The sequence below is a fragment of the Apostichopus japonicus genome, chromosome 19, assembly GCF_037975245.1.
Source record: "Apostichopus japonicus isolate 1M-3 chromosome 19, ASM3797524v1, whole genome shotgun sequence".
In the NCBI taxonomy this organism is placed as follows: domain Eukaryota; kingdom Metazoa; phylum Echinodermata; class Holothuroidea; order Aspidochirotida; family Stichopodidae; genus Apostichopus; species Apostichopus japonicus.
Window position 1 is genome coordinate 22,772,127 of NC_092579.1, and position 27,192 is coordinate 22,799,318.

The 27,192-nt window shown below is 36.9% G+C and overlaps 1 protein-coding gene across 3 annotated transcripts in view; it reads left to right on the forward strand.

Moving 5' to 3' along the window:
- The window catches only part of LOC139960014 (intraflagellar transport protein 140 homolog), a 44,032-nt gene that overhangs the window by 7,164 nt on the left and 9,676 nt on the right, over positions 1–27,192 (forward strand). For 2 of the 3 annotated variants that reach the window (XM_071958013.1, XM_071958012.1), the window contains exons 6-26: positions 535–710; positions 1,566–1,660; positions 2,099–2,205; positions 3,381–3,622; positions 5,401–5,511; positions 7,001–7,070; positions 7,488–7,579; positions 8,385–8,512; positions 9,572–9,689; positions 10,523–10,665; positions 11,667–11,832; positions 13,055–13,186; positions 13,942–13,965; positions 16,909–17,096; positions 18,419–18,596; positions 19,675–19,758; positions 21,247–21,353; positions 22,030–22,125; positions 22,816–22,948; positions 23,864–23,935; positions 24,873–24,944. In XM_071958013.1, the coding sequence (XP_071814114.1) occupies positions 535–710; positions 1,566–1,660; positions 2,099–2,205; positions 3,381–3,622; positions 5,401–5,511; positions 7,001–7,070; positions 7,488–7,579; positions 8,385–8,512; positions 9,572–9,689; positions 10,523–10,665; positions 11,667–11,832; positions 13,055–13,186; positions 13,942–13,965; positions 16,909–17,096; positions 18,419–18,596; positions 19,675–19,758; positions 21,247–21,353; positions 22,030–22,125; positions 22,816–22,948; positions 23,864–23,935; positions 24,873–24,944 (2,534 nt within the window). The remainder of the gene's footprint in view (positions 1–534; positions 711–1,565; positions 1,661–2,098; positions 2,206–3,380; positions 3,623–5,400; positions 5,512–7,000; positions 7,071–7,487; positions 7,580–8,384; positions 8,513–9,571; positions 9,690–10,522; positions 10,666–11,666; positions 11,833–13,054; positions 13,187–13,941; positions 13,966–16,908; positions 17,097–18,418; positions 18,597–19,674; positions 19,759–21,246; positions 21,354–22,029; positions 22,126–22,815; positions 22,949–23,863; positions 23,936–24,872; positions 24,945–27,192) is intronic. The other variant, XM_071958014.1, reaches the window with a different exon arrangement.

Here is a 27,192-nt window from a genome sequence, read left to right on the forward strand (position 1 = left end):
CGAGATCATGCTTTAGTTAGAGAGACAATGAAATGTATGGGAATGTAATGGCATCTGCTGAAACAGTCTTCAAAGGAACTGTGCCAAAATTGCTAAGAGTATAAAAAATGTTTGACACTCCGTCTCAATGTCTTGTTTTCACTCTGGATGCAGTGTAAAGTTAAAATTGTCTGAAAACTATTCCATACCTCAGGAAATGCAAGACATTTAAACGTGTGAATTTGTGGTGGTGTCTCGTTACAAAATTGCTTCAAAACCATTACTTTACTTTTTACTATAAATTTCTTCTACATAATCTTGAAAGCGGACGCATTTGTCATATTTTGCCGTAGCTTTCATGGTACTCAAAAATCCAATTTCTTTCCTTCTTTTGATTTTCAGGGATACAACCTGTAAGGTCATTTGCAAAACTTTGCCAATTTTCATGATCAAAAAACAATGCATATTCTTCATCTAATGACACTTAGGAATTTGGCTTGTAAGAATTCACACTATTTTTGGTTTTCATCAATGTTTGTTTTTTTATGATTTCAGGACGAATTTACTTTATTAAGGATAGTGGATCTTTCTCGGAGGTTGGCTCCGTGCAGGGTGAAGTAAAGAAGCTGTTGTACAACGAGCACAGAAATGTCTTAGTCGTGATAACTAAAGGGATGTTGCTATCGCAATACAGCGTTTCTGCTGATGGCAAGTTGACTGAAATGATGAAGGTTTGTTTCCTTTTAAAAAATTGTAAAAAAATATAAATTATATTTTTATTATTATGATTATGTTCTTCGAGAGCTTTACTTACCTATTATAATCTTCATGTTGATTTATTGTTGAAACCCGATACATTTGGAATGTTTTGCCTAGCTACAAAGGGTTCTCTGCATTTGTATCTTCATCAAAATGCACCTCTTTATATAAAAATGATATTTTGAAATATTATTTTCCTCGGTGATTAAGTGAGTTAAATATTAAAAAGAACAAACGAAAAAAAAAATTCAGCAGAGGTGCTCTGATGACATCATTCACTCTGCTTGTTGCCAGATGAATTCATAAAAATACCACCAAATTTGAAGGAAAAAAATTCATAACTTTGCCATACAAAATGCTATGGGAGATGACAGAGAGATATTTATACTTTAAACTCTTTTATTAAGCAATCTACTCTTTAGCTACTGGAATATCCCTTTCATAATTGTTTCCATACTCCATCCTATACATCAGGAAGAGACGGTAATTTAGTGCATCCAGTTGTTCCTCTGTAGCTTACAATACTGCAGCCCATAATACAAAAGGCCTCAATACTTTCCCATAGTCTCTGGTATAGACTGTTATCTACTGAACAATATTTATAGTTATGCTAATGCTGTACTACAGTGTTTGCTAAAATTGTTTTTTCTTCAGGATACTATCTCCCCCCCCCTCTCACCCTTGCTCCTCACTCCCCCTTACCACCCCTCCCTCACACTTTTCATCATCCCTAAAAGCCACTATCTTAATACCATTAAATGCCAAGTCAATTTATTTTCTAACTTTATCACTTGATGAATGCATCTCTCTTTTTTTTCCTTTGGCAGGTGAAATTGAGTGGCAAGGTCTCTGAATCAGATTGTGATATGGTTTGGGCTGGAAAAGGTCTACTGGCAACTGCCACAGGAGAATGCTTGATAAGGCAAGTGCCACTGCCAAATTATAATAACGATGTTGAAAGATCATTATAGGTCCCAAATATGCTATGAAAGTCAAATACTGGTCACTAGTACTCCAACTTGACACAGTGCCTAACAAAATCCAGAGGTGTGTCTAAAAGTAAAATTTATAACCTTCTCTTATAAGCAATGATCATTCCATCACAGCGGTTTATAGGCTCTGAGTGTTGATGAACTGTCCACGTTTGCTCATGTGGAAAAGGATGTGAAAGTGAGGTACATGGATAAAAGATTTTGCGTGTCGTTCAACTTTACTTTTTTTTATTTATCTTTCATAAATTTGCATACATTTTGCATACATTAAAATACAGTTTTACCTATTTTTTTTTATTTCAAACTTTTGTTTTGGTACGAGACATTTAAATCGTCCCGCCTTGCTTCTCTTATACTTTTTCTGTCAGGATGTGGGATTTGGACAAAGATGACAATTATATTCTTGGATTGGATAGTAAGCAAGGTTTCATGACAGGGGAGTGCATCAACTGTGTGGCTTTCTCTGAGAAGAAAGGTAAGGGGGTCAGAGAAGAACAACAATGACTGGAAATAAACAAAAGATCTTTTGTTTTAAAGCAAATGCGTTTTAGCATTCGGTTGCCAGGTCGAACCCAATCTAAATAAAAACCAAGCAAATGTCAGTACTCAAAATAAAAGTGCTATGAGATCAAACTAATAAGACCGCCTAGATAGTTTGAGTGAGATCATTGTAGGTACAAATGTAGGATTTCAGTCGATTCCATCAATTTTGTTTCCTCAGACTCTATTCTGTACCTGTATGCTGCTGCATGTATAAGAGCATCTCTGATATATTTCAATATCTTCAACAACATTTTTCATCGTCTCTTGAAATTTGAAAGTTGGCTATCCAAACTTTAGACTAATGTTTGAGATTGTGACTGCAGGAGAGAGCAGGGGCATTATTTATCTAGTATCATTCCCCAAAATGCTGTGCAATAATTTTTTTTTTCTTTTTTTCCCCCATTTTAGATGTATAGTAGTGTGATACTTTCAGCTTGTTTGGATTACTACTCTTATCCCCTCAAATTTCTGAATTTTTATAATTCATCGTCAAAGCAAAATAGTTTGATATTATTACCTTTGTGATACCCTGGGGAATAACTTATCGGGTAGCCTGATGATTAGCAGTTTTTTTTTTTTTTACATAGGAAACATAGTACTTTATGAGAGAAAAATATCAGAGCCCTCAAATCTGCAAAATATGGACACTAAGCAAAATATGAACACTAAGTCATTCCCTGTACCAAGTTTTTCTTCACTGCAGGAAGACACTGTTTTCATTGCTGTGCCAGGGATTAAGATGTAGTTATAACCCCTTCGGGTTCTTGTAAGGCGAGGATTAGAGGTGACACTCCATCCTGTTTGTCATTACAGTGTCTATCATGGACTAAAATATTAGAATTCGCAAACAATTTCATTTGTAAGCAAATGTGTTTTTTCATCGACTCAGTGATTTACAATTTTAGTGTAGACTGATCACTTCGTCTTTCTGTTGAAAGCTCTTGATAATGATTGATGACAATTAAACTTTCCCCTTCCTCCCATCCCACCCCCCCTCCCTGCCCTCTTTGGCCCGGTGTCAGAAAATAATACAGTGTGGGGTAAAAAGTCTATACTTTTGTCATTAAGTATCATGAAGGAATCTTTGCTCTTTTTTGTTTGTTTTAGGAATTCTAGCTGCTGGAACAGACCAGGGTCATATCGCCATGTGGAAGTATGCCCCCTCTACCAGTCACATCACCAGGAGGCAGGACGGCGAGAGCAAGTGGAAGGTTCAACTGCCTTCAGTGATGGAGGGAAACATCCTTCAGATCAAGTGGGGCACCAGTCGGGATCTACTCTGCATCAACACACTGGATAATGTCTCCATCCTCTCCCAGCATATCATGAGCTCTCATATGAGACAGCAGGTCAGTGTGTTTGAGACAGCAGGTCAGTTTGTATGAGACAGCAATACATTGTGTGTGTGACAGTAGGTCAGTGTATGAGACAGCAAGGCAGTATGTATGAGACTTAAAGACAGTGTGTATTAGACAGCAGGTCAGTGTGTGTGTGACAGCAGGCCAGTGTGTATGAGACAGCAGATCCGTGTGTGTGTGACAGCAGGTCAGTGTGTATGAGACAGCAGGTCAGTGTGTGTGACAGCAGGTCAGTGTGTCTGAGAAAGTAAGACAGTGTGTATGAGACTTAAAGACAGTGTGAATTTGACAGCACGCCAGTGTGTGTGAGACAGGTCATTGTGTGTGAGACAGCAGGTCAGTGTGTGTGAGACAGCAGGTCAGTATGTGTGAGACAGCAGGTCAGTATGTATTAGAAAGCAGGTCAGTGTGATATTAGACAGGTCTGTATGTGTAAGACAGCAGGTCAGTGTGTGTAAGACAGCAGGTCAGTGCTTGTGAGACAGCAGGTCAGTGTGTATGAGACAGCAGGTCAGTGTAAGACAGCAGATGTGTGTATGAGACAGCAGATGTGTGTATGAGACAGCAGGTCAGTGTGTGAGACAGCAGGTCAGTGCTTGTGAGACAGCAGGTCAGTGTGCATGAGACAGCAGGTCAGTGTAAGACAGCGGATGTGTGTATGAGACAGCAGGTCAGTGTGTGTGTGAGACAGCGGATGTGTGTATGAGACAGCAGATGTGTGTATGAGACAGCAGGTCAGTGTGTATGAGACAGCAGGTCAGTATGTGTGAGACAGCAGGTTAGATTGTGACACAGCAGATGTGTGTATGAGACAGCAGGTCAGTATTGGTGAGACAGCAGATGTGTGTGTCTGTGTCCAACTTGAGGAATACACAGAACTGCTGATCAGGAGAGTTTTCGGATACGTGTACTCTCTCAGGCTTTAAACAAACTAAAAAATATTCTCTGTCAGTAATATATGAATGTTAAAAGGGCTATAAAAGTCTAATAAACTGAAAACTGAAATGAAGGTAAATCTTTGAAAATAATTTGAGATTGTCAATTCAAGTGAGTTGTCATCTGAAGAACAATTCTTCTCACTTCTGTTAAAAGTTATCTTTAGAGTTACATTATTATATGAATCATGGTGGTGTTCATTTCAATGTCCTAGTTTGTACTGGGTGTGGCTTGCAAAATGATACCTTTCCCAGAAAATTATGCTTTTATTGTCTGAGTTCAGGTTTCTTTTTCAGTGCCAACTCCCAGTTAGAGAGGATAATGTTTTGCATTTTATAAAATATATAAGGTATTAGTGTAGACCCATGGTTATCATAGAGGGGGTTGCAACCCTTTTTATGGTCACCAAAACATTTTTCAGGGTCGCTGAATAATACGAGAGAAAAAAGAAAGTGCAAGTATTTGAGGAAAGAGTTGAATATGTTTTGGAAAAATATCACCATTTTGCAACTTCTCTTAATCTTATAAAACTTGATGAAAGGGCAGGGGATACCACCTCCCTGTATACCCCTTTCCCATGCTACAATACCAATCACTGGATTGTCGCCAAGCAGAAGAAGGTGAAAATTGTGGTCGCTAAGCAAACAAATTTGAATATCCAGGGGTCTTGTTTTTTTAACAGGTACAGATGCATAATTAAGGAAAAGAAAAGTGTAAGAAGTTACTCTGATATCTCTGCAAACATCTAGCATAGTAATTAAACACCTTCATTACATTGCTAGCAAAAAAATGTTTAACTTTGACTCTTGGTTTTTTGTCTTTTGTTATAAAAGGTGGCAGTAGTTCAGACTGGACCAGCTAACTTGTCCGTGGATCTATTCACTAAAGGAGTCCATCTAGAGTTAAAGACAGATGTACACGTCCATGGTGTGGCCAACTCAAAGGTAGGTGTGTCCAACTCAAAGGTAGGACAAACCACTTCCACCTGTAACTCTACCAACTAAGGTCACTATCACTGATAGATGTCTTCTGCTGGGGCTGGTTTATTCCTTATTTTTCTGCTGGTTTTGTTTTTGTACTTTTTCCTTGTTTTTATGATCCCTTACTAAAAGAACCTTAAAATTTCAGTCTGTGACTGTAGCTATCCTTAAAGGCATTACTTGCCCCAAACCGTGTGCCGCGCTCTGAAAAAGTTAACTTTCCGTTGCTTGCAAGTGAAGTTTTCTTCTTGTCACTACAAAATGCAGACAGTAATGAAACGTGATACCTTGTTATCTTTTATCTAGACCTGAGATGTCCATCACTGCTATGTACACTGTGTTGTGGGTATTGGCCATAGCTGTATGTATTGACTGTACACTAGTGTCCAATTACCAACGGTAGCAAGCTGTGTGTGTATTTTCTGGGATCGATGGTGGTGTCTAACACTTCTGTTACACCTCAGTCGAAACTAGGTCAGATTACCAGCATGAGACGTTTCTTGTGTGCGAGTCTTCATACCCTTTATGTCCCATTTGTACTTGTACCCCTTTCCAGGCAGGGATTTGTGTTTACATTATAATCCTGGTTCCCAGTTAATATGTGTGTATACATTTTATACTTCGGAGGGCATTGTACAGTTATGTCATACATGTTTAGTTGATGTAAACAACTGTTTATTTAAAGATAAGTCTGTAAAATTTTCCCTCTCCTTGTTTCATTGTTTCCTCCTTCTCTCCCTCTTTGCTCTGTCATTTTGCCTTTATCATTTTTGCCAACCCCTTTTTAATACCTGACGACCAGTGGTAATTCTAGAGCTGTCCCTGGTAGTAGGGAGTCTTTGTTTTTGTATTTTCTCTCTCTTTTTGACTTTACATTGGACATGTATGTGGGTGTGTGTGTGTGCATTGAATATATCTTATGTAACCTTTGACCAAATCCTCACCACCGATCACAACACACTATCTGCAACCGATAACTTACGAAGCCTAGAAATGATGATAAGGTTTTGACGTCTTTTATATTGACAAACAATCGCCTCTTGAAGCTTTATTGTGCAATCATTGTGAGATCATTATGTCCTTAAACGCACGAAAAGAACGAACAAATAGAAGAAGAGGAAGATGACCAACATACTCAACTAAATTTAAAGTCATATTGTCGATGTTGACCATGCACGCTGGACAACTATGTTCTGACCTTGGGGTTTAATAATATATGTTCCTCTTTTGGCACTTTATCCGTTTCTATTCTCGAGACGTGTTTAATAGCTTCCCAAAGGATTTTGTCCAGTCTTTCAATTTGCTATGAACTTTATGGAAGTGTTTATAATCAATGATTTTTTTTAGATAAAACAGCCATACATATAGCCTATCTGTAATGTTAGTTTCATTTTTTTTTTACCATCTAAATTCTCGTGAATTTTGCTTTCGACTTTTGTTTTCATTTTTATAGGACAATCTGGCCATTTGGAATGGAAAGAAGGCTGTGATTTATGAAATAGGCAATACCATTCGTGCTGCAGGTAAAAATATTTATTATTGGTTACTCTTTGTTCAGGATTGGGTGGTGTGAAGGGACTTTAAAAGTGAAAGGGCATGTTCCCTCCCACCGGTTGGGACTACGTAGTTACATATCTGACTGCCAGGCGTAAAATGTGAGTGAGAGAATTCTATAGACTAGTAATGGGCAAAATTTCACCATTTTTGTGTGAGCAAAACAGGATTGGAAATGTCCATATGAAATTGAACTTATAACGTGAGTGAACTTATTACGTGAGTGAATATGGTGGCATATGTTGGAAGCAGTGTAATTGACTTTTTGGTTATAACACGATCAGCTGCTGTTATATTTTGCAAATATTTTCCAATTATAAGATTTCTTAGACAAGCAACAAGTACAAGACATGTCATTTAATATTTCATCTCGGATTGGGTTTCAGGTACATTCGTAACAGAATCTCCATTGGTGGTGGTCCATGAACAGAGTGTGTATACGACAGAACCTGGCAAGATACAAGTTAGGAACTTTCAGGTCAGTAGCGCTGGTGCTTGGAACATTTAACATGTCGTTTGATGACGCTTAATTCCATAACTACGAATGCTATCGCTTGTCATAAGTAGTGGATCAGACAAGTTTGTATTATAAACCTCCTTGTTTTGTTTGCATTAAAGGGATTTTTCTGGTGGCCAGAAAGTTCATTGCTTAACATAAATTGCTGGGAAATTTTTGGGCATAGTCGGTCAAGTCCACATCCTATAGCATTTTGCTATCATGAAGACCGCTGCCTGAAAACCTTGTGGACATGATACCTTGAGCAGTCTGCATTTGCATAGAGTATCCAGATATACCGTCCAACATTGTCAAGCGTATCCGAAATAACTTCTGGGGTACAGAGGTTCTGTTTTTCTTTCATTAATTTATATGTATGTGAAAGTGGCTTTTGCAATCTAATTTGTTTCTCAAGTAGTGCTGAGTGCAAAATTAGAAGGATGATACCAAGGTATTGGTTGGCACTGCGAACCTGCTTATCAACAGTATTTCCGTAGTACTAATTGAGAATGAACAAATAGCTATATTTTGGCTTGTGTCAACATCTCCTTTATTTTCTCATGTAAATATTGTTTATTAGACCCATTGGTGGTTTCATTTTTCTTTTTGAAAAATAAAAATATTTGGTAAAAAGTACATCGACTTTATGTTATCAATCTCCTTAAAATCTTGAAAATCAAAAACTTTTCTATCCCTTTCATCCTGTTTTCTTCTCCTTTCCTTCTCTCTTGAAAAAATTATGTAATATTTTTTTTTATTTTTGTGGAAAATCTTTGTCATCTTACAGGGAACTGTGAAGCAACTTATCACGCTTACAGAGCAAGACGGAGAGCCCATTTGTTTCGATGCTTGCGAGAAATTTCTGGCTGTAGCTACAAGTTGTCATATGATTAAAGTTTTTGATATTTCACGAAGGTATGTTCAATGTGTCTTTGAAAAGAATTTATGTGAAAATCACTGAATATTTTGTGGGAAATTCTGTTATTTTACCATGTTTTAGTATGTTACATAAGTCCACAAAGGAGCTGCCACCTGTCAAACTAATCTAAAGTATAGACTAATTTAGCTCAATGCTGCCAATTCCATTTCTGTACCCAACATATAAAAAATTCACTGAACTCTCTGATAGGTTCATTGGAGCTCTTGCACATATGTTTGGAGTCTCTCTCACCAAGAAAAGTTTTGATCTGCTGGGTAATATGCCTATGGACCTAATATCACAAAATAAAAAATGCAGTTTTAACAGTTTTGTATTTTAGTGTGTTAAAGACGAAAATACCCTAGATAACAGTGTTTTTCTGGCACTCAAAGTTTGGACTCTAGATCAGGTTTCATGGACTTGAACTTGGACTTTCATTGAGAAATTATTCAGGTTTTGTCTGAAAATGTTGTTTATTTGGCTGCAGACGATCAAGGTTACCTGGCAACGGTTTTAATGACAGGTTGACAGAATTAGAATCAGATACCGGGAATCAAGGACTGGGGCTTAGACACAGATGTGCTGGACTCTCACACAATCACACTGCTAGAAAAAGCTGATGCTATGAATTTTTGTATTGTTTTGTTAGTGTTTGTTCTGTAACAGGAGGCTTGTTTTGAGGTCTTAAACATCTCATGTGACTTTAATACTTCAAACCAACCACCAATTTTTTTTTTTTTTTTTGCGGCAGAAAAAATTACATGCAAATTTGACCATTTCTGGAGTAGCTTGGAAGACCAGTTTAAATGAAAGAACAGTGGAACGCTCCTTTATGGAATCCATGTTACTTTCACTGGTCAAGGCTATAACATAGGATCTCCCAGACAACTATGCTCCACTTTTCTAAATTTATGGCTTTGATCCAATCAACCGTTTGCAATTTTGAAAGCAGTAATCATTCTCTTGTGCAAGAGGTGCCTACACATTTTTTTTTAAATGTTTTAAATGGTTTTTGTTTAAAGAAGCTTCTCTATTCTTTTGGTCAATTAAAAAAGGGAAGCGAAATTACATGGCAATCCAAGGAATATGGCTGATCTGATACCCAAGATAGGGGTTATACTGATGGCTAAAATAAACAGCAACGGAACCAAAGTGGCTTTCATATGTGAACAGGTGAGACCCCTGAAATTTGCATAACTGTTTTGCATATGTAGTTAGATTATGTAAATTTGGTGAAAAGTACAAATCTTGCATATGATGTAATGTGACTTTCGTTTGGCTTATGTGGATCGATACCTGAATAATTTTATAGCACAGAAGGAAATGTATTTCCATTGATGGGGAAGGATTGAACAATTAGAAAGATTAATTTGTTATAGACATTTGAGCAAAGGAAGACAACTTGCTGTGGTCTGAGGGGGGGGGGGGAGGGGGAAGGGTTAAAATTGCGGGTTCATTTTTGACTCGAGTAGTAGTCAAATACCAGAAAATCCTTGAAAGATCAGAATGGTTTAAGGACTCTTTCTTTTGAAACTTGACCTTCCTATGCTCAAAAATTGGTGTAACGAGCACATAGCCTAATCACAGTTGAGACAGTTTTCCAGTATAATATTTAATATTGTGACTTTTTTACAACTAAACTAGAAATTTGGACGTAGATTAAATTTTGTTTAATCCAGCAGGTAAGGTAGGATTAAGGTAGGAAGTTAGGACTTGCGGTAAATGCTGTATAATAAAAAAGTTACACAAATAAAGTTACATAATAAAAAAGTTACATAACAAAAACATAACAAAAACATAACAAAAAAGTTACATAAAAAAAAGTTACACAAATAAAGTTACATAATAAAAAAGTTACACAAAAAATGGGAAAATGTTACCTACTGGTACAAAGGTCATCCAATTTAATATTTTTTGTCACCTACTAATTTAAACAAATGTTTGACAATGTGTATTTTTTCATGCGATTGTTTATTAAGTTTGGTATGTTTCGGCTTCTCCTATAGGCTGATGGGATTCCAGACAGCAAGGTCTACATCTGGGATGTGGATTTGGACTCGCTGGGGTTCTTTGACTTTGCGACGGGACTGGGAGATCAAGAAGACATACCCGTGGTTGAAAATGAAGATGAACTCAGTGATATTGAAAGGTTGGGACAAAATCTTGATTCTACTTTCTCTCTCTCTCTTTCTCTTATGTTAATAATTGTTTAACTTTTTTGTTTTGTTGTTGTTTATGTTTTAAAGAATGAAATATTAATTTCAATATAATAGGTTCTCTTTGAGGAAGGTTTGGGTTGAAGTTTTACTTAATATTATTTATTAAATATTTCATGTTGAGAGATGGATGAAAGGATTTAGAAAGGTATACTTACCATGTGTGGATTACGGAGGGGGAAGATGTGGAGCGTGTGTACCTCACCCCTTTTCAACCACACACAAAAAATTGAAAACAATTTAATATTAACACAGCCTTATGTGCAGACACAATTCTAGACCTAACTTTCTAGCCTAAATATGGCTCAGAATGCAACATTTCAAAATTTGGAACAGTCGTTATGGGGAAGGATCCCCATACATCAACCCCATGGCCACACCCCCTCCTAAACGACAACCCCAGGGCCACATACCCTCCTATTCGACAACCCCAGGGCCACACACCCTCCTATTCGACAACCCCAGGGCCACACACCCTCTTATTCGACAACCCCAGGGCCACACCCCATCCTATTGAACAACCTCAGGCCACACCCTATCCTATTTAATTATCTTAGATCTGCCCCCTGCTTCACACATATTACAAAGGTTTGTTTTTATCACAGATTGTCACTGGCAGGATTATTGCATTATTTTAAATGTTGTGAAAGTTAGGCAGGATCTGTTCAATTCAAAACCATTCAAATAACGAGCAATCTGGCCGATTAGACAGGCTCAATTATGGTAAACAGTGACTTATGCCAAGGACTCTTTGGGGTAAGAAAACTGAAACCATGAACAAAAAGGGAGAACACTTTAACTTTTATATATTCAACATGATATGGTCGTAGACATTACAAAGAGTAAATTTAAGCTTTTCATACCCACCCGAGACTATAGCCACTATAGAGTCATGACAATCACTCTAAAATGACTAATTGTCGGTATTTTTCAGAGGCAAACGTAAAGCAGCAGACGAACTCTCTGGACGACATCCTGTCAGCATTCACTGGGACGGTGAAGAGAAGAAACTACTGGTCTGTGAGGCTAGACTCTCAGTACCGTTAGAGATGACCTCACCGAGAAAGATGACCTCCTTGATTTCTTTCACTAACACACCTGTAAGTACAAGCTGGAGTACAAAAACATGAATAAAAAGATGAATGAAGTGAAAAAGGACAGTCACTTTGGGAAATTTGTGATAAATGTGCAAATTTTAGGCCAAATTCCCCCCCCCCCCACACTTTCGTATAATGTGAAGTTTTCATAATCTGTTATCTTTGAATAACAATCAACAATAATTATTGCAAATTGTTGTAAAGGCATTTATATTTGCTGAAAAGTACATCCACCATTCTCCCACCACCCCCTGGATACAAAACCATAAAACAAAACATGAAGCCCATGGCAAGTTGCAATGCAGTCTTGATATATTTGTTGCTCTTATAGATTCTTTCCAGATTTGTATGTTTTGTGTGCCAGTTTTGCAAACTCTTTTTGACTCATGTCCATGTACAGGACTTAATATGCCAAGTTTGGCATTAACTGTGGTCTTGGGTTTGTTTGTACTACTTAAGTGTGTAAGAGATAAACAGTCTTGTCTCTTTTACATGCATTTTATGTTGCTATGGAAACAGTTTGTTTGTTCTTTATTCATTCTTGTGGAAGAACATATGGTATTGGTCAACTCCGAAAGGCATCATGTGACTGTTGCTAAGGAGAAAATTCAGAAAAGGATCTTTGCTCATGAAACTGTCTTCAAGAACAAACCATAGATTGAAATCTTTAATAGTGACATAGCTTGCTCTTTGTTACCATAGAAACTGTAAATCAAAAGTAGTTTTTGAGTCATTTAATTTTAGTTGGTGTCATATACGTTCCAATATTTCACTAGTCTAAAGCTATGCTTCCCAAACCTTGGGTCGTTACCCTAAAATCGTGTCACCAAGCAATTATGGTGGGTTTGCAAACCAGGTACCGATAAGCAAAAATTACTGATCGGTAAACAATGTTTCTGATGGAATCTGGCATTAGATTTCTTTGCCCTTCATGCAGTGATTTATATCCTAAGTTTAAAGAAATGTGGGTGAACTGTCATTTACTAACTTTCAGTCAAAATGTGCAATGGATTTCAATCAAATCAGTCAATGTGCAGTGTGATCATCTACCACAAGGGGTGTGAAATTTAAGAAAAATTGATGGTTAGCAAATCGCTTATGCGGATCTGAAAAGTGGGTCTCATGATACATTTTTTTGGGAAGTAGGGGTCTATAGAACTTCCTTTGCAGATCGGGAAGATCATTACAACGTTATGAGCGTGTATAATATTTCTTCAACCTACAGGCTGAGGTCATAGTGGTGTCGTTATTCAGCACACTGGAGCAAGGTGTGGTGATGCAAGACAGCTTCGCTCTCCACTCTGGATACGATAAACTCATCGGAGTTGAAGTACCCTACTATTACTTCATCAAGAAGGTAAAAACAAAATGGCTTCTTTATATCTGCTTTGACCCAGAGTCAAAGAATTTGCATGAACTTTGTCATTAGATACCTGCCAGTAATACGACATTATATGACATTATATATATTTCCTTTCAAATTGCAAAAAAGTTTATCTTGAAAATGCAGGATGCAGTCTTACGATCCAGAGACATGTTTCATTATCATTCTGTTATGAAATGACCAGCTGTTAGTTTGACACGTTTCTCTTAATCATGTGCCGAACCAATCCTCAAGAAAGTGTTTTTCATTACAACTTTAACAGTACTTCAGACAGTACTTAAAGATTCAGTGTGGTACAAGATCGCTAAAGGAAACATGGGTCCATACAAGAACTATATGAACTTGAACCACATAATAGTTTAAAAGAAAAAGGGTAATTGCAATTTCATGGAAATGTGCCAGAAGATGTTTCCCTTTTGTTGTAGAAAGGACAAAGTTTTTCATCACCGTTCATTTCAATTTTTTTACTTTTGTCATTATTAAAAACCATTTCTTCTAGGGCAAAAACTTATCTTAAGAATATTTTACCAATGACAGGGTTATTAAAACACTGCCATTCAACTTTCATCTTTCAGCTTGTGACATTTTATTGTTAACTTATGAAAAAAAAAGTGAGACAGAAAATTGTGAGAAATTGTCACGAGAAATTATGAGAGTAGACTGGTGGTAGGATATTCTTCCAATCTCATTTAAAATTTTGCATTTATCTTAAACATTTATTTTACCAGGATTTATTATCTTCCGGGGAAGTTGTAAGTGTCTATATTTGTGATCGTAGTGTTTCTTTAAAAACCAGCTGGTTGCATTGCATAACATCGTTCCTCATCTTTTTACCAAAATTCACTCAAGTATCTAGATGTAAAGATATTTTATCTGAACCCGTTGAAATTTTTCTTCTTCTTCAGAGATGTGCCAATTAGCTGCTGATTTTAACTTCAACAATAAATATAACAGCATTGTTAGTCCTGATTCTTATATGCAAATTTGAAACATCTACCCTGACATTTGGCAGATTAATTTTTTCCAGTTCAATTTCTTTCTTCGTTTGCTCGTGTATTTGATGACGGAGGAAAAATTAGACTTGCAATTGCGACCAGCTAATGTTTAAAGTTATTTTCCAACTTTTGCTGCAAATCTCCTGATTTTTCGCACCAGACTTTGTTGAGATTGCTCTGTCCACCCTTTTGAGAAATTAATTTTCTTTTATTACCGGTGCAGCGTATTTTTGTAGTATGTCGACTCGTCATGTTCAATCCGTTGTTTCTCAATCGCCTATCGAGGTATTGCTTCATTACTGTGAATATATTCAGAGCTATGTGAACCATGCTTCACATAAAAAATATAAATGCTCTTAATAGTTTTAGTGAACATCCTGACCCAGTTTGTGATCAGATGCGATCGTAGTTGCTCAAACTTAAACGACGTTCAGTTTTCCTCCCTGAAATGCCGCAAACATATGCTCAAAGATATCAAGAATTTTTTCAAGTTAGGTACTAGGATAATTCATATTAATAAAGAAGGGCGGATAAATTTGTACTTCCTTTTTTAATTTTGTTATACTAACTTTTGATTTAGTTTGAGTAATGTGCAATTGGAAGTGTAGAACTGTTCATTAAACATGTTAATTTCTGTATTGTTTCAATGTAGTGGCCCTGTTTTAATTGAGTAACAACTGGTAAGACAGGTCCTATAGGGGGAGGGGGGTGGGGCAGCACTGTGATGTAACTCTAAACCCCATTTCACGCCATTTCACTCTCTTTTGATAACTTTTTGCAGTTTTCACCCCCTTGTCCCCCATTCCCTCTACCCCATCCCTTTTTTCACCCTGATTATTGTTTTGTTTTTAATGTCTTGCTTATAATATTACATATTAAAGTCATGGTGAACAAGGCAAACCTTCGGCCGAATTCCGACTCTCATTGAAATTAAACCTCTACCAGCATTAGACTGAAATTTTTTGAAATTTCAGTTCTCACGGTCTGTGTTGTCTAATCTCACTCTTGTGTAGTTCTCACATCTTGATTGCTCTAACTGATCTAATCTTATCTTCCCTTATCTTTTATTTGATTTTTCGTATTCTTTTTTTCTTTCATGTGGATGGGATGGATGCGAAGGGGGAGGGGGAGGTTGGCAGGAAAAGGATCGAGTGGTGTAGAAGATTATTTTTTCTAACTTTTCATTAATTTGGAAGTCACAATAGAAATTCATTCAAGCATTGCCACTTTTTCTTATTTTGTGCATATTCTTATTTTCTATATCACGACAATTTCTGATTTCCATGGTAACTTAACCATCTGTCTTATATTGGCAATTTCGTGGTTAGCATTTCTCTTATCATCAGTGGTAGTGGCCTATCTCTGTATTAAGATTGTTTACTATATGCCAGTATTTTCTCTATCGGCAAGCGTTACATATGTGTCTATTAGTTTGACAGCTCTCGTCTATGCAGTGATTTCAAAGTCCAGTTGTAGTGTTTATAGTTATCATGTGATATGTGGGGTTACGGTGGAAATTTGTTACCCCCTCCCCTACCCCTGTCCTCCCACCCTACCTATCCTCCCACCCTACGTACATCTCTTTTCCTTTTTTCCAGTGATATTTTGTAAAGTTGTATAATTGTGCCCACTTTTGAAACTTCTGAACTATTCTGAATGGATGCAGATGAGTCTTAAACATTTTACAAACAAAATCATCTCAAACCCCCCCCCTCCTCCCTTCCTCCTTCCTTCCTTCCTACCCATCACCTCCCCCACTCCTTGAACAACACCTCTGTGTTTATCATAAAAATGAAGCCTTGATTTATATCCAAGCCTCTATGATCCATATTATGGATTATTATGACTGATATCCAACATGTGACACAATCACAGAGGAACATGTACATTAATTTTATGAATTTCATTGTTTGGTATGTATTAACAATACCAAGAGGAGATAGTGTAGGAAATTTGATTGTCAACCTTTTTTTATTATCTTGTATATACATTTGTATATATATATTTGCACATATAATGAAAATATAGGCCATGTGTAAATCCAAAAGAAAAGAAAATACAAAACCGTTAAGTGAAAAAAATAAAATAAAATAAAACTGTTAGCAAACAGCTTATCCACTAGAGAGCCTGTGTAGGAGAATGTGTAAAAATAAGTTGGCCTGACGTTTTGATCCTAGCAGGATCTTCTTCAAAGTAAAAAACAAGGACATAGTAAGTTGACTTGACAAATACAAAATAAGAACATTTATTTGAAATTTTTGGTTCCCTGGAATTTTCCTCAGCAAAACTGTCAGGGTAAATGAATACAACTATAGTACCAGATACAACATTAAAAATGACACTGTCCCATTACAAAAGGGCTTACTAGTAGGAAGAGGATTACACAGTTTATGAAAAGTAATGTTTGAGTAGACAGGCCATATCTAGTCAATAAAAGATTTCAATGTAGCCCATAAACCTTACACTGAATTTGGTATGCAGAAATCTGAGACTTGAAGACCCTACCAACCTAACCTGAACATTACTAAAAATAGGTATCATGAAAGTTTGATTCTTTCGGTCTGGCATATTGCTCCAACCGAATCTTTTTGTTTTTCTGGTTCTCATAGAAAATTAATTGACAAAACCCCACCGAACTTTGGAGATGAAAAGAAATTTCAAACTGATTTTGTGACATTTTTTGTATTTTTACCATTATAGGTTGGCGAAAAGGCTAACGAGGGAGTTTCCCTGAGTGACAAATCGTCCGTCTGCAAACAGGTGATGCGAGACTTCGCCGGATTGGAGGATGGAGACAAAACTTCTCGGGATGCGATGATGAACTTCAGTTTCTTCTTGACCATCGGCAACATGGACGAGGCATTCAAAGCAATCAAACTCATCAAAAGGTGATCAAATGGGGAAAAAATGGAAATGAAAACAGGTTCCTTTAACCTACTTTCTACTTTTTATTTATTTTTATTAATATAAAAGTATTAATCATTTCAATAGAACAGGATTCAAACCAGTAACTTCATGAACAAGAAGTCCTGTGGTTTATCAACTGAGCTGTGAAGATAGAACTTTGCTAGAGATGCCAAACAGAAGGGAAGCAATGTGCAAAATGTTATGAATTGTTTTATCACATAAATGGCTGCACCTTTTGTTTGGGGGGGGGGGGATGTGGTAAGGGGTGACTCGTGATTGGGATTAAAATCTTCTTGCCCACTCTGAATAAACATAACATCATATACCTGTGCTTGCACATTGTACTTTTGCAATTTAAGTAGATTTTGCTTGAGGAAAAAATGAAAATCTTTGGTATAAATTAACTGATAACTCTTTATATGTGCTAATGGGCAGTGCTATTGCCCTTTTCCACATTTCACTTCACTTTAGCTTGTACGTGACAATTTTGGTTTATTATTCTTTTTCCTCTTTTATTTTATTTCTCCTTTTTGTCTCACTAGAGTTATGTTGCAATGCCATCATCAACCTTCTTCTATATTTTCCTCTTTTTTTTTAAATGGTACCAGTCACTAACATCTGTATAAGGATTTAGAGGGCATAACACTGAAACTGAGTGCATCTGTAATAAGCCATTGAGCATGTGATTAAAATGAAGCATTGTGATTGGTTGAGGGCATATAGTTTTCTTGCAGTTTTTTTCTTTTCTGCCAGTATATTAGACAGTGCTCTATCATTTTTTTTGTTAGTGTCTATTCAATAATAGTATCTGCATGAAACCATCATGCCAATTATTTATTTTCTTAGATTGTTTCCTTTCTTGATTTTGATGATTGCAGGGAGAGTAATTTAGTGCCCAAATTTGGTATAGCACTTTTGAAGGGTCTGAACATTTCCTTACAAAATATTATGTTTCCCTGTGTACAAAAGGTTGCTATACATCTTTGCACTGGTGTAGCAATTTGCCCATTTTGCATAGCATTTGCAATGCAATACCGGAGAAGTTGTTCCCTGGATTGGTGAAGCTTTCTTTCAGATGAACGTGATGCAAAATGTGGGATTTAAGTCACAGTAGAAATATAAAAAAAATAATGATACTTTACACTACCTTTAGAGACCATCTCTTTTTAAATGTCAATTAATATTATTTTGTATTTTTTTATATATTTTTTTTATAAAAGGACAGTCATTGCATGTACACATAACAAGCCACACAGATTCAAAGAATTATGTTTTTCTCTTGTGCCATGGGTTTGTTCTACAGTGAGTCTGTATGGGAGAATATGGCCAAGATGTGCGTCAAGACACGACGATTGGACGTGGCTAAGGTGTGCCTCGGGAACATGGGACACGCCAGAGGAGCGAAGGCCCTGCGAGAGGCGGAGAATGAGCCCGAGCTGGACGCTAGAGTGGCCATGTTGGCCATACAACTAGGGATGCTGGTAGGAACATATCACATTTTGAAATCATTTTAATAGATATGGAAGGATAGCAGCACATGATATATGCATTTGCATATTTGGGAGAATTTTAAATTATGATTGTGATATAATACCAAATGTTACCATTCTTGAAGTTTAATAATAATGTAATTTTTACACAGTATTTCAGATTCTGTTTGAAGAACTGCCTGCAATTTTCTGTCATTAATATTATACCCTGCTGCAGTTATTTAGTATGATGGGGGAGGGGGGGGGTTAGGAAGCACCACCTTTTAGGAGAATTCTATTCTGCTTCTTCTTTTTGTTATCCAATAGAGTAATTTTCCAAGTGGTGGTATATTTTACTAATTCTTCTTCTCCCCTACTCTCTCCTTCCCCTCCCCCTCCTTTCCCTTTCCCTTTCCTCCTCCCCTCGCCCTCATTCTGGCCCTCCCTCCCTCATCCTTATTTCCTTTTGTCTTTACATTAGTATAAACTTCATTAAGCTTAGGCTTTAATACTTTGTTAATCCATACACCTCCCCGTACCAAACACTAGTGTCCCGGTTACACTATCGGTAATATTGTGCGTTTAGGCTTCATACTTTGTTAAGCCATACACTTGCCCTAATTCTAACTAGTGTCCTGGTTACACTATTTGGTAACACTGTGCGTCAACATTTTCCTTCATCTACCAAACTCTTTTTCTGTGGAATTTGTACTCCCTACATTTCTCATTAAGCTCTCTTCTGCAATAAAGGCCAAAACCATTTGTGAAAGGCAGTCACATAAATATCAAATATGGACTTAAATGAGAGCCAGCCAACCAAATGTTGATGTACTATATACAATATTGATGTACTATATTGATGTACTATATGAAAATGTGATTATTTAAACAGTGATGTAAGAAAATTTAAATTTAATTGAAATATAAGCTTATCGAGTAGAATAAAACCATTTGTTAGATATTTCTTTAGTTTAAAAGAGTGTCAAACTTGTGAAACAATTCTCAAAGTCTTTATTTTACTATCTATGTCTAACGATGTCTGTATAATTACTCTCCTGATATTTTTATTTTTATTTTGTTCCTTCTTCAGGAAGAAGCGGAAAGACTTTACAAGAATTGTGAACGGTTTGATCTTCTGAATGAACTTTACCAAGCCAGTGGCCAATGGGGAAAGGTCAGTATTGATCTCTGTGACATTGTTTACAGACTTTTCTACTGTGTTCACATTTTCACATTTTTGTACATGCAGTGTTCCATAGTTGTGTACTCATCCTCAAGGATAATGTACTCATACTCTGGGTAGTTTGGAAAGCTGGTTTGGATAGCAGTGCGTGATTGAGAACCTGTACTCGCAATTACAGTCTGGTACTTGAATTTGTACTCATGCCAAGGGCGGCAATACTTTACCTGTCCTCATGCATATGCATACTGTGTTACATGTCCAATACATTACCCGTTCTCATGCATATTCATGCTGTTGTACATGTACATTACTTTTACCTGTTTTGATGCATATTCATGCTGTTGTACATTTACAATACTTTACCTGTTCTCATGCATATTCATGCTGTTGTACATTTACACTGAGATCTCAAGTGTTTTTGATCTCTCAAGACAAGTTATAATGTGGCAAGTTGCATTGCCTCAAGAAGTACGGTATTGTATGATACTACATGTCATGCAGTATTTCTCGGGCTAGGGTTAGGGTTAACCCTAACCCTAGGGTTTTCCCGCTCCACAAGATAGGTCATTCATTGGGCTGTATCATGCATGATGACATTGCTCGACATATTAAACTGTGTACAAAATGGTTCTCTTGAGAAATACTGTCACGTGGGGATTGGCTGATGTACACTACTTTACCTGTTCTCATGCATACCTGTTCTCATGCACTAGATATGTACATATGAACATTTGATATTTTTGTTCAGGAAGTAAGGCCACTGGTTGACATTAGTGTTAAGTTCATCCCTTTCAAAACCTGCAAAGGCTTCTTTGTGGGCAGACTTTGAAGGATGAAAAGAAAACTTTCGAGGAACTCCTGAAGGCAAAATTCACATGAAAATGGCATATTTATCAAGTTAATTTGTGATATATTTGATCTCTTTAGTGTATTTCGGAATTTATCACCTCGAAGTTTAAACAGGTGTCATCTTTTTTCTTTGATTGAGCTAAAGTGAGCAACAAAGTGCACCATAGTTTCAAATAATGATCAGCTTCAAAATTTCAAGTTGCAGGCATCATCCCATCACAGAGAAAGAGTAACAAAATTCCTATAAAAGAAAACTATTCAACAGCTATATTACATAGTTGATGAACCTAAGTTTATTTCTTATGGAGAATGAAGTTCTTTCAGTCCGTAGGGATTAACCTGCATGTCGAGTCCTTAAGGCATCGCTTAGGGACATATGGTTTACAACAAAAGTCATGATACAGGTGTTCCAGTTTCAATACATCATGTTATATAAATATTGCTGAGGAAATATGTTCATTTTCTATTCCTTGTCGGAGGCAAAAGGATTCTATGCGATGGTGATGGCATGTGTGTGTATGTGTGTATGTGGCTCTTGCTTGTAAACACGGTAACTCAAATAGTTCATGGTGGATTAAACACAGTTCATTTTCTTTTATTTCTCTCTCTCTCCATTTTGCTCATCCTCAGGCCATGGAGACTGCTGAGCTGAGAGACAGGATCCACCTTAGGACGACCTATTACAATTACGCCAAACATCTCGAAGCCAAAGGAGACTTTAACGGCGCCATCCCAAAGTAAGTCATGTTTGTTCGTTGATAGAGTCTGCTCCATCTTCAGATCCTTATATGATAATGCTTCTTGTTCTTCTTTGCAATGCTGATCTTTGCAAGCTAGAATGAACAGGCATTCTTCCAGAAAGAGAGGGTAAAAAAGGTGCTTAATATCTACTGCAAATATGTAAATATATCAAAACTTGCCAATTCGATCCTAGTAGGATCTTCTTCAGGGACAGGCTAAATAGTAATAAATAGAGTAAAAAATAAGGCTAAATTAGACAATTTCATTTGAAATATTCAAGTTATATATTCAAGTTCAATCAAGTTAATTTGGGATATTGAACAATATCAGTTTTCAATTTTCCAATTAAACCTCTCTGTCTATGAAACTTAGGTTAAAATCACTTTTCCTTAATTCTGCTTCTGAAGAACTACCAGACCCACTATAAACTAAATCGTACAAACAACATTCCTTTGCTTGAAAACACTGCTCTGGATAACATTAATGAATCCTTTGTTTTTCTTTTGTGTGTATGTGTGTGTTTGTTTGTTGTTTTTGTTTGTTTTTTATGGCATCATCAAACGTGTTACTCCAGCATTTATATATTGTGGTTCTATTTACTGTTATTGTTATGATTCAGTTCATACATGTAAGTCGATCATAACATCACCTCTACTCCCCTCTTCCTGACAGTTATGAAAAATCCGACACTCATCGGTTTGAAGTTCCCAGAATGCTGTTCGAGGAACCACAAGCGTTAGAGGCTTACATCATGAAGAACAAAGATAAGTTAGTATTAGACGATGAGAAAGATTAGTTATTTATGATGGAAAAGAATTGAGACTTTGGGGGGGTTTTTCTCCTGCCCCCTTCCCCCACCCCCACCCTCCCCCCTTGAAAGGTTTTTTCTGCTTTACAAATCACCAAATAGTTTTCATCCTCCTTAACACAGCAATTTGAATTACATCTCAAAACTATTTGTAGCCTGCCTATTCATTAAACACAGATAGAATGCAGTCAATTAGTAATAGTTGTTGAATATTCATGTCGGAATATTTAAGGAATTTGGTAAGTGTTTGAAATTTGAGAGATAGGGCATCAGTAAATGCTAAATTTAACAGAAGTGTCTGGACAACAGATTTGTTTAACATATATGAACTACAAGCAAATCTATCAATGAAAATTTAAAAAAAAAAAAAAAATTGAAATTATTACTTGGACTTTTCTCTTAATTCCAATTATATTTTGAACAAGTACTCGATATTTTTGATAAATGAACTGGTGATCTGATGGGAACTTAAGCTTTCAGTTCGAAAAAAGTGCTTAAAAACTTAATGACTCTCAGATATATTTGATATTATTTTGACTTGCCAAATGTATTTTCTCTTTTAATTTTTGATTATATTTATCTCTTCCTTTCATCTCTCCCTTCCCCTTCTTCTTTCCCCTCCTCCTTTTTCTTTCCCCCCTTGTCTTCAGGACTTTGAGGAAATGGTGGGCTCAATACATGGAGAGCACCGGTGACCTCGAAACAGCCCTGCAATTCTACGAAGCGTCCCAAGATTATCTCTCGCAGGTCCGAATCCACTGTTACTGCGGTGCTTTGGAAAAGGTATGCTTCATTCCATTTTGTTCATTCCATTGTTTTCATTCATCTCACAGGGAGTCAGGACCAAAGTATGGAGGGGATTGGGGTGAGGAGGGGTAGTGGGATGGGGTGGATGGCAGTATCTGCATATATCTGCTCATGTTAAACGTCCACAAGAAGTGTTCTGGCAGTGCCTGCCTTTCCTGTGTCGATGTAAACACAAGTAACTACTGTTTGTTTCCTTGATTGAAGTGAATTGGATATGCTGCTGTCATATAGTGTAGAATTGATGAAAAATATCTCCCACTGTTAGTAGAAAAATCCTGTCTCAATTTGTCGTCGCTTACTCGAGACATGATTGACTGACTGTAGCCTATGTCAATTGGCTAAACTCTCTCGTACTTCACGAAGTGAGGATCACAGTTAAGGGTCTATGATGTCATTGTCACAGCTCTTCTGCAATAGCAATATTTTGGCTATTAGAATCTTCTTGTTGATTTATCCTTGTTGCATGACACAATTTAGAATGTTTGCTTAGCATTCAATGTTCTCTGTGTTGGAATTTCATCAAAAATGGAAATTCTTTCATAGAAATATTATCTTCCTCTGCAAATATGATTGAAATATTGTTATGTACAGAGAGAGAAAAAAAAAGGTCATTTTCATTTCAGTTGCTCTGATGATATCTGCATTCTGTTGTTGCCAGATGCAATCTTAAAACTACCACCAAATTATGATAAATTATGATGATCATAAATTCATATCTTCCGATACTTCCCCTTTGAAGATGTGGATTAGACCATAAGATGCAGAATATTTCAGCAATTGTGCTAAATTAATCAGCTTTAACCACCAGAAGTGCCTGTTACAAATATTCCACCTATGATATTAATGTTTCTTATTATGACATTTGCTTTTTTTTTTTCTTTTCTCCAACAGTCATGTGAAGTGGCCAACGAGACTGGAGACAAGGCAGCCTGCTATCATTTAGCCAGGCAGTATGAGCTGCAGGTGTGTTCCATTTTTATAAATGATTTGTTTTCAAACACATTTTGCGGGACGATTTAATCCCTTTGAAAATAATCTCCCTAGTTCCTCTGATGGACACCCTTTACTTGTGCACCAAATTCACAGCTACAAGCAGAAAAATCTCTTCCAGTATTTCCCATCCCCAAAGTAAACGTATATTTGATCTGTTTACTTTTGGTCTACCATTTTCCCATAACATGGCCGGCCACTGGAAGACGCTCCAAATAGACACAGTTGGCCTGATAAGTGCCCACTCTTGGTGTTTGAATTCTATATATTAAAGCTGTATTTTGAGTTAGGTTTTGGCTTGATATCATTCTAATCAAGCCATGTTCTATTTACATGTAAATTGCATTCCTCTCAACCCAGACCTGTAGTTGAGTGCGTACTCCCATTATTGCATAGTTACCTGCAGCTCGTACCTGCCCGATTGGATTTGTACTGGTACACGTGGTCGGGTTATTTGGGATATCTACAGGATTGTGTACTCATATTATTTCAAAGTTACCTTCATACCTTCATATTTAGACTTGTTCCTGTTCAACTTTCCAACCATCTGTGTGTAAAAAAACCTTTTAAATCTCGCTAGTGGAATAAGTATTTTTGTCTTGTCTGTCTGTCTGTCTGTCTGTCTGTCTGTGTGTGAAAGTTATTCATTACAGTTTGTAATCTCTATCACATAGACCAATGAAGAATGGTCTGGTTTGTGTCTCCTCTGACGGTCGGAGTAGATAATTAAGGGATGGCTGCAAATATAACAACAACAATAACTAAACAAAAAAAAATAAACAGATAGTAATGCAGAGTTCAATGAACTCTGATGAACAGTTTGTTGCCTTTTTCTACCAACAAGAAAAAGAAGAAGTAATTCCCACCAAATTCTAATCTTGACTCTTCTCCCTACCTTCTCCTCTGTTAGGAACAACATAAGGAGGCTGTTCATTTCTTCACACGAGCGCAGGCCTACAGCCAAGCTATTCGGATTTGCAAGGTAAGCGAAAAACCCAGCAGACTTTGTTTATTCCATATTGCTCATAGTTTCATTTGGTAACTAAATGGAATATTAATATTTGAATGACATTTTCGGAAAATGACTTTTTAGGTAAATATGCTGCACATATGAGGTGGCTTCTTTTGTTTAAGAAGTGACAAAATTAAAGGAGGCACCTTGTGGAATCACAGAAATTAAAAGAACAAAGGACTTGTGCAAAGTCAAATTATATTTTGAATATAAAACAAAGAGGAGAATATGCTAAAGACCCTGCTGAAAGCCTACTGGAAGTTTCCAGTGTACCATATTGGAGCTATTTGTTAGTAAAAATTGTCACAGTTTTGTACTTTATATATAAATGAACTTGAAGGAAACCCAATGTAATGCTTTAAGTTGCACTCTGACATGTCAAATGTTTTAATTTTTGGCTGTTTTTTTTTTTTTAAATCTCATGCTTTGACCTCGTAATGAATAATGTGCTCGACCTGACCTTTTCAGAGGTTTAAATGTTATAAACTGATCCTCTTGTTATGACCCGAATGGATCTAATGTTGTGTATGCCCCTCCCAATCCGCCTCACCCTCCCCTTCCCCACTCCTTCCCCCACCCCACAATATGATGTCCCAATGTTAAGTCATACATCTTGTTGCTTTTGTTTGTTGTAGCAGCATGTAGAGACACTTTGTCAAAAGTAGGACGCCTAGGAAACTCCTTCATCCTACAGTCAGACTGTGTTAGGATGTAAATCTAAAAATGTACCCTGAAGTTACACATAACAGGCACTGCAGAGATAATCTTTATTGTTCGGTATTAATTCGACCTAACTGCCAGGGAGTTTACAGCTGTTGCAGCTTTTGATTCTACGGGGGGTGGGGAGTGGGGGTGGGGGGTGTATTACCACCTGAATATCGATAGTATCCCCAAGTGTCACCAAGGCGTTGGCCTTTACCGACCGCGATAGTGTAGGCACTTTAAAAAAATATTTATGATGTAAACCAGGGGTGGGCAACCTATGGCTCGCGGGCCACATGCGGCCCGCCAGTGACTTTTTTGCGGCCCGTGAGGTGTCTCAAGAAAAAGAAAAACGTCAATCTTTTTAACATCATCACAAAAAAACAAGCTAGGTGCTTAGAATTTATCGGCACTAATGATGCTGTCAGGTAGGCCTATTATCACCATTAATTATCAACTGTACTGTATTGTCATTATATATTTGTGAATACAGATTAAATACACACACCTATTGCTTGAAAGTCCTTGGAATCAAAGGTTTGAAATCGACAGCAGGTCGTTGGTTAGGTGCGGCCCAGTCAATTTTTCACTCCTTAATATCTGACCCATCCATTCAAGAAATGTTATCCCACCCCTGATGTAAACAAATGCACAATTGAGGTCGTGGCTTGGTTCATCCATCACGTCTTCTTTTATCTCGTTGACTTGTTTACTATAAACTTTATTCATTGTTTCTAATTTTATTCGTCCAACATTTGTTTTTTATTGTCTAGGTTAAGAGTTTATGATAAGCTCTGCAAAGAAAGTAGGCAATTATTCATCAATTTAACTGTTGGCTATCCTTTGTATTACATCAATGTCATAGCTGTTTGTCTGTCTCTGTGTGCGTGCATTTGATCCAGTTTATCGATCCAATTGACCCTTTCCCCCCCTCTTGAGTCGTTATCTTATGTAATCGATTTTGTTTACTCACTGTCCTATCAGTGTCCTATCCATTCTGTCTGATACTTGTGAACTTTGCCTTACAGGACTCTTAATCGAACAGAGAGACAATTGGCCATAATGCTAAATCAAACAAACGTAAAAAATGTAATTGCTTTTTTATATCCTCTTTACAGCCTGATAACATCTGCTTGATGCTGCAACCATATCAGAGAGATTTTCTGTTTCTTTCAGTGTGGTCTTTTGTGTGTTTTCTCTTAATTTACATTTCATAATTGCAATATGTAATATGCAATGGATAGTTTGATATTCAAGATATATATTGTAAGTGTAGAAGGTACAATTTTTTTTTTTTTCTTGTCGAAAACCGAGACAATTTTGACTAAAAATATAACGAAACATTTTCTTTGCAAAGGCTTAGCTCAGATAGTACACTTTTCATCTGCAGTGGACACACATGCCTGTTTTCATACGGCTGTTTTGTTCAAAAGATTCAGTAAGGTGAGAGAAGGGTTAAATCCCCCCCCCCTTTGCCTTCCCCTCCCTCCAACTCCTGCTTCTTATGCTAAAAATG